The 8,092-nt window shown below is 39.1% G+C and overlaps 1 protein-coding gene across 1 annotated transcript; it reads right to left on the minus strand.

Annotated features, from left to right (window-relative positions):
* Positions 1-6,127: 6,127 nt before the first annotated feature.
* LOC101987468 (olfactory receptor 149-like) lies at positions 6,128-7,063 on the minus strand. The gene has a single exon (XM_005347105.2). The coding sequence runs from the start codon at positions 7,061-7,063 to the stop codon at positions 6,128-6,130; it is 936 nt and encodes a 311-aa protein (XP_005347162.1).
* Between the last annotated feature and the right edge of the window lie 1,029 nt (positions 7,064-8,092).

The following is an 8,092-nucleotide window of genomic DNA, read 5'->3' on the forward strand; positions in this document are numbered from 1 at the left end:
TTTAACTTTTTGAGGCACCTCCCCACTGGTCTTCTTAGTGAGTGTATAACTTTATTTATGCTCCAACAAACTGTATGTAAGTGTTGTCTTCCTCCAAATCCTCACTAGCATTAATTACTGTTTGTTTTCTTGAGATAAGAATTGCCACTTGTTTCTTATTGTGGTAAAGAATTACAAAGAAGTTTTTATTTGTATTTCTCTGATAGCTAGTAATGTTAAACACATTTCAAAGTGTTTATTAGCCGCATGTGGTCCTTTGTTTTCAGAATACTTCAATTTCATAATATTTTTTCATATTTACAATCCATTTATTTTAAAATGTCATTTTTGGTAACTTTATTGTATTTTGATCATGCTCATGATCTTCTTCCAAGGTCTCCCATGTACATACCCCATCTCTGCATAACAAATTTTGTGTCCTTTTATTATTCAATCAAGTCTCACTTGTGCTGCAAATCAATATCAATAATTTATTATGGTATTTGCTTCCTTAGTATTCATATTTTTAATTCTTTGTACATTCTAGATTTTGATGCATAGCTGGCAAATATTTTCTCCAACTCTACTTTTCTTAGTCTTCTTTTTCTTTATAATACACCAAATCCAATTAATGTCCAAATGTACAAGGATATGGGCTCACTCACTAGAGCATGAAAAATCTACCAGTGGTCATACATTCAAAATAAAATAATTCTCTATCCCCAAGAAATTATCAACTACCAATAGCTCTCAGTAAACAGTGGACCCTGAAGGGTACCTTCACAGTATATGCTAAATTTTGTTGGTCTTGATCTTGTGCAAGTCAACACAACAGCTGTGATGTCATGAGTGTGGCAGCCTTGTCATGTCTAGAAGAATGAATTCGCAGCATTCTTACAGGTCTTCCAGCTCGACATTCTTTCTCCCTCCTCAGAACTTGTGATGTTTCCTAATCACTGTTGATAGTAGGATGGGTTAGAAGAAGTTGCCTCACTTAGGGCTGAGCTCTCAATCCATTGACAATCTATGCCTTAAAGCATTGACTTCTGTTCCCTAAAATAAGAAGTTTCTCTGACCCATGTGGAGAATAGCCCGCATCAATTTATATGCAAACATACATATTGAGAAGACAGTTTGGCAACAGGGCCATTCTACAAAATAACAATAGCAGAATATATTTAACAACCCATCAGGCCATGGACTTTTGACTAGGATTACATTCAAAGTAAGAAGTTTCCTTCTCTGGAGCAGGCCTGCAATCCAGTCAGAAAGAGGTCAGTTATTGTAGTAGTTTCAATAAGAATTATCTTTTTTATGCTATGCATCTAAACACTTGTTTACATGTTGGTGGCTTTGTTTGGGAAAGTTAGGGAACCTTTGAGCTGTGGAGCCTTGCTGAAGGATGTATGTCACTAGGAGAGGGGTTTTGAGATTGTATAGCCTTGTCTAAGTTCCAGTTCATTCTCTCTGTTTTCTGGGTGATGTTGGAGATGTGACCTCGATGTTTCTTGCTCCTTTGGCCATGTCTGTTGCTTTCTGGCAAGCCTCTGCCGCAATCACTCATTACTCTAGAACCATAAGCCAAAATAAACTTTCTTCGTCAGGTTGCTTTCGTGTCATGGATCTTTTATCACAGAACAAAAGGTAACTAATTCAGAAGGTGGCACCAGCAGAGTGGTGGCATGTTGCTGTGAAGAACCTACTCGTGTCTCTATTTTAGAGGAAAGTGGAAGATCTTGAAGCTTTGGACTAGAAAAGTAATTGAATGCTATAAAGGAATATAAAAAGCTGCTCTAATGTCATGATGAAAACCATGCAGAATAGAAAATAGAGGTTCAGAACATGAGGTGGGCAGGGCTGGGGAAAGCAAGGCAAGTTCCCTATTAACAACTGAGGTAAAGACCAATACTATGATATCTTCACAAAGATTCTGGATGCCTTCTGCTTGTGTTCTAAGAAGTTACTTGAAGTAAATTAAAAAGTAACTGACCTTTTTGGGGAGGTTATTTTTTGTTTGTTTGTTTTGGTAGAGAAGTGTTCAAGACAGCATAAGATAGAGTCTGTGGACTACTTTCTGCTTATGATTTTATGATTTGTATGCAGATCCACAATGATAAAGAGTAAGTAAGACAACAGAAAATATAAATTGTGCAGTATGGAGAGGAAAAGAAAGCTAAGACATTCAATAATGAGCCAAGTGGTGATAGTGCATGTCATTAATCGTAGCACTCTGGAGAAAGTTCTGAGTTTGAGGCCAGTGTAGTCTACAGAGAGAGTTCCAGGACAGCCAGGAATACACGGAGAAACCTTATCTTGGAAAAAAGAAGGAAATGGAAGAGGACATAGAGGAAGATGAGGAGAAAGAAGAAGAGAAAGAGGAAGAGGAAGAAGAAGAAGAAGAAGAAGGGGAAGGGGAAGAGGAAGAGGAAGAAGCGGAGGAAGAGAAAGAAGTTCACTGTTGGAACCAAGGCTATGCTGAAAGAGAAGCTGCAATTGTTAAGGAGATTAACACAGTTAAGGTCTCCTGATCTGCTTTGGAACCAAGGGGGACATACCTTCAAGGCAAGACACCACCTAAATTACCTTCCAACAAAAGGAGAAAGCCTAGGAGGTTGTTTAGTCCTAGAAAGCATGACTTTTATGTTTTCACTTTCTTGCTCCTGCTGCCATGCTTGTCACATGCCCCTGTGCATTCTTGTCACAATGGACTCTTATCACACCATAATCAAAAGATAAGCAGACTCTTCTATAGGACAGCTTCAGTCACAGTGCTTCATCACAGCAGTAAAATGTAAATAATAAAATTAGTCCATAGTAGTAATGCCATGTTTGTACCAGTGAGGGTCTCACTAGAATATATCTGCATTACCTTAACTCACTCTGGAGTTTGTTTTTATTATTTATTTGTTTGTGTATATTTTGATTTTTTGAGAAAGGGTTTCTTTGTAATTTTGAAGCCTATCCAGGAACTAGCTCTTATAGACCAGGCTGGCCTCGAACTCACAGAGATCCACCTACCTCTGCCTCCGGAGAGCTGGGATTAAAGGAGTGCACCACCAATGCTCAGCCCAGAGTTGATTTTTAAAGAGTGTCTGCATATGCTGAGGGGCCTCCATACCATATATCTGAGAAAAATTTCTGACAATGAAGTTCTTTTCAGCTCATATATACATGGAACTGTTTGAGATGTCAGAAAATTATCCTTCCAAGGTAAACTCACTGGAAAATTTAGGGAAGTCAAAATGTTCTTATTATTTTAAACCATCTCCCAGCAGATCCCCAATGGGCATGAGATCCAGTTTCCCACAGTGGTAAGTCATAAACATTTGCCTAACTGACTATCCCATCTTACCTTACTTTTTTACTCCCTTGCTCTGCTTCCTTGGTGAATCTTCCAAATGAATTCCCCATACCTAAATCCCATGTCAGTGTATGTTACTGGAACATTTGAATGAAATAAAATGGCCAATTTTCCTTCATTCCTAGAGGACGCAAATGTATAACACGTGTTGAAGGTGGACTTCTCTTACCTTAAGTACACACAGGAATAGCATTAATAGCTTATCAAAATAGTAAGGCAATCCCAAACAAAGGACTCCTTAGATTTTCAAAATATATGCTTATTTATTTATGAGTAACATGAACAAATACTGATATAGTCATATAATGGGATACTACACAGAGACAAAGTTGGCATTTGGGATACCACACCTTGATAATAGAAAATAATTTTGGGCATATACAAATAAACACAAATCCAAAATGGAACACTAAAACAAAGAAAAAATTGAGTAGAATTACATCAAAGTCTTGTAATATAATATTTAGGGACACAAACATATATGATAAAACTAAAAACAATACCAAATGAGAATGACTTCCAGAGGGAGCTAAGGTTATGGGATCAGATGAACTCTGAGGGGAAATTCACTAGAATTACAACTTTCCTTCATAAGTAGAGGACTACATATGTTATAATAGTTCTTTATACTTAACATAGATTTTATCAACACTACTTCAAGGGTATTTTAGCATCTGGAATAAAATATAGTTTAGAAAGATGTCCATTAGGATAGTGCTCTGTTTACCCATTGAGGCAGCTCCCGCTCTCCATGGAGGCAACAGAGCTTCAGGCAAGTTTCAGAATAGCTCAGCTAAAGAGGGATTTGGTTGCTTGAGCAGGCAGTCACCTTGGAAAAGCCATTCCTCTAACCTGCAACAAGAGGGTGGGTAGTATTGGGATCTCACCAAGGCCAGCTGGCCTGGGTCTGAAAAAGCCTGGGATAAAACCGGACTCTCTGAACATAGTGGACAATGAAGACTGCTGAGAACTCAAGAACAATGGCAATGGGTTTCTGATCCTACTGCACATACTGGCTTTGTGGGAGCCTAGGCAGTTTGGATGCTCAAATTACTAGACCTGGATGGAGGTGGGGGTTCCTTGGACTTCCCACAGGGCAGCTCTTCGGGCTAAGGAGGGGGGTACTTAATTGGGGGAGGGGGAGGGAAATGGGAGGCGGTGGCGGGGAAGAGACAGAAATCTTTAATAAATAAATAAATAAATAAAAAGAGCTAGGTAGTATATGAGCCTAACAAACAGAAGATATAATGAACTTTATCTTCCTTTTAAGTGGCAAACAGTTAAGGTATGTCAAGTCAAGGAATTAATTTGTACCCACACTCCAAAAGAGACAAAAGCATGTTGGTTCTCTGGGCATAGAATTCCATAACCATTATTCACATGTAACATGCAACTTGTCTGTGAAACTATTCCTCTCCCCCACCCTCCACCTGGGGAACTGGGGAAACTACTATTTCTTTGACTTTATCTTATATCCAGGTCACGATATTATTCTTGAACTCTCTGTTAGTTGCACATCTGTTTTTGTATTTTAGCCTGCAGATTTCCACTACCAACAGGCAGGTTTAGAACTCTCACCTCCGCATATCCCTGTCTTAGCAGAGTCACTTATGGAATGAAGTCCAAATGAGTGAAAACAAAAAGTGAACAGGACTTCATTTTTTTATGCTTGAAGATTGTCCTGTCTCTCTAAGAAACGATAGCCAGGAAATGAGGAAAGGGCAGGATGAATCCTAACAAGGCTGGAAAGAGCTTGGCATGCAGCAAACATGAAATAACTTGATAATTTTCATATTCTGCCTTAATTTCTTAATTATGTGTGTAAGTTTGGGTGTATTGCACCTGATTGCAGGTTCCCTTAGAGGCCAATGTCATTGAATCCCCCTGGAGCTGAAGTTACAGGAGGTTACAGTCTACCTGATATAGATGCTGGAAACTGAAGGGGTCCCAAATAAATCCTCTGGAAAAGAAATTTATATTAACTCCTGAGCCATCTCACGTGCGCCTCCAGATTCCTCCTGAGGTTCTCTTTCTTCTCTTTCAACTTCTCATTCATAAGCCGACTGTTTTTGTCAGTACCAGTTCCCAAGCCTCAACCCACCTAGTTTGTGAATTCCTCCTAGCATGCTAGTACCTCTGCTTTGCTCAGTCCTATCTTCAGGATGGGTCAAAAGCTTTTCTCTGTATAGAACTTTTCATGGCTCATAACTAACCAGATGCTATTTGAAGCCACAAGTATGTGCTTCTTTTCATTAACTAGAAATTATACAATGGCGTATTTAATCTAGACATTTGAGGAAATTATAATTACACCCCAAATAAAAAATCATCACATAAAGAGGACAATGAAAAGGAGGAGGGGTGAAAAGAAGATATGAAAAATCAATATGCACAAACATGGAACAGAATTAGGAGGAAGACATGGAGAAGGTGAAAGGAAGAAAATGGAAAATTTTATGGTTAAAATATAGTCTCAAAAGTAAACAAAAACAACAACAAAAATATGGACAAAAGAAGGCATAGGCTATTCTGCTTGCTAAGTGGGGTACTCTTTCGCCTTTGTCCATAGTGCAATATCCATGAGAGAATACAGTTTATATAGTCACAAAACCTGGAGTCTCCCTTTTATTTATTCCCTAATCATCCTCTGAAAACTCATTTTAGCCCTTTGTCTCTTCGTCCTTCACATAGTAAAATTAGGATCATTTCAACAATGTTTGTGAAAAACAAACAAAAACATTACAATACCCATGATGTACAGACAAAATGTTCATCCCTGGTCTTTCTTCACAGCTGCTCAGGGAGAAAGCCAGGGTTATGTAGGAACTTCCACAGTGATGATTTCACCTCCTTATTCCTGAGGCTATAGATCAGTGGGTTTAGCATAGGGGTGACCAGATTATTTAAGACCTGAACAGTTGCATCCAGCCAAGGACTTGGTGTTGGCCTTAAGTATATAAGGACAACCGGCATGTAGAAAAGCAAGATGGCAGTGAGGTGGGCACTGCAGGTGGAGAAGGCTCTTCGACGTCCCTCAGCAGAGCGGATCCGCAGAATAGCACAGACTATGAAGCTATAGGAGGTGAGGATGAGGAGGAAGCAACTGAGGGGCATCAAGCCCACACTAATGAACCCCACCATCTCCAGGGCTGATGTGTCTGCACAGGCCAGCTTCAGCATCACAGGAATATCACAGAAGTAATAGTCCACCTCATTGGGACCACAGTAGGGCAACTGGAAGGTGAGAGTAGTTAGAAAAGTAGCCTGAATACAACCAAAAAATGAGGTGCCTGTGGCCAGGATGGCACATACTCTGTGGCTCATGATGATTGAGTAGCGTAGAGGGTAGCATATGGCAACGAAGCGGTCATAGGCCATCACTGTGTACAGGAAACATTCTGTACAACCCAGGAAATGGTAGAAGAAGAGCTGGCACACACAGCCTGCATAGGAGATGGCTCGGCTGTTTCCTGAGAGGTAGAACAACATCTTGGGAGAACTCACAGAAGGAAAAAATATGTCAAAAATAGACAACTTACATAGGAAGAAGTACATGGGGGTATGAAGCCGAGTGGAGGAGATAATGGCTGTTAAGATTAATAAGTTTCCCATCAGGGTGAAGATGTAGAAAGACAAAAACAGGACAAAGAGCATGGTCTCCAGACCCTCTGTGTTCGGGATGCCCAGCAGGATAAACTGGGTCACTACAGATAGATTCCTCATTGTTTCAAAACTTTTGCTGAAAGCTTTGAGTGTGTTTAATATGGTCCACCTTTCTATGTTACGATACACAGCAGTCTGATCTATACACACATAAAAAATGCTACAAGTGCCTCATTTGGAGTAAGTCGACTTAGTTCTCAGAAGGAATACTTTCTGTAAGGAAATGATTATCTTCTTTTCCAAGAGCAGGATTTTAGAGATATGTTAAAAAAACATTTACAGGTTAGAAATATTTTTGATGGCATTTGCTCTGAGCACTTTTATATTTTGAGTTCTGGTGATATCTTTAAGTAACATACTCTCACTATGCATTTCCTCCTGCAAAATAACAGGAAAAGAGTATATTATAAATCATGACAACTAATGACAATCTCAACTTTGGTTCTTGTTAGTTTTATTAGTTCAAATAATTTATACAATAACCCATGGACATCTGTAAAATGAAATTCACAATAATTTAACAGAATCAACAGCACCAACCATTCTCAGGTACTACAGTAGATTTACGTCACACCTATGAATGTACCTAGCAAAACTGTACATTCTAACTGAACTCTTTCATCATTTTATATCTCTGAAACCTACTTCTGCAAGTGCTTTGATTTGACATTAGTACTTTAAAACTATTTGTTATTTGTTAAGTGACATTACTAAGCAGATTTATTTACATATTTATTTTACAGCTAAAGAATCATTTTTTTTAACTTCTATTCTTCTTTCATACCTTATTTCCCGACTGTAGTTTCCCCTCCCTCCACTGCTCCACTCCCTCCTGCAAGAATCTTCCCTCTCCTCCAGATGAAGTCCTCCTCTGTTTCCCTTTAAACAAAGAAAGAATAGCAGGCCTCTTTGGGACAGCCACCTAACATGGCTTTACAAGATACAATAAGACTGGGCACAAACCCTCATATCACTGCTGGACTGGGAAATCCAGTAGGAGAAAAAGTCTCCTTAAGTGCAGCCAATGGAGCCCAATAAACCTCCCACTACCATTGCTGGGAGTATAACAAGATCACCAAGCTACACAAC

This window comes from Microtus ochrogaster, chromosome 5, assembly GCF_000317375.1.
Source record: "Microtus ochrogaster isolate Prairie Vole_2 chromosome 5, MicOch1.0, whole genome shotgun sequence".
Taxonomy (NCBI): Eukaryota; Metazoa; Chordata; class Mammalia; order Rodentia; family Cricetidae; genus Microtus; species Microtus ochrogaster.

What these genes read in the sequence shown, in the direction of transcription:
- LOC101987468 (XM_005347105.2), bottom strand. Translation starts at nt 7,063, where the DNA reads ATGAGGAATCTATCTGTAGTGACCCAGTTTATCCTGCTGGGCATCCCG.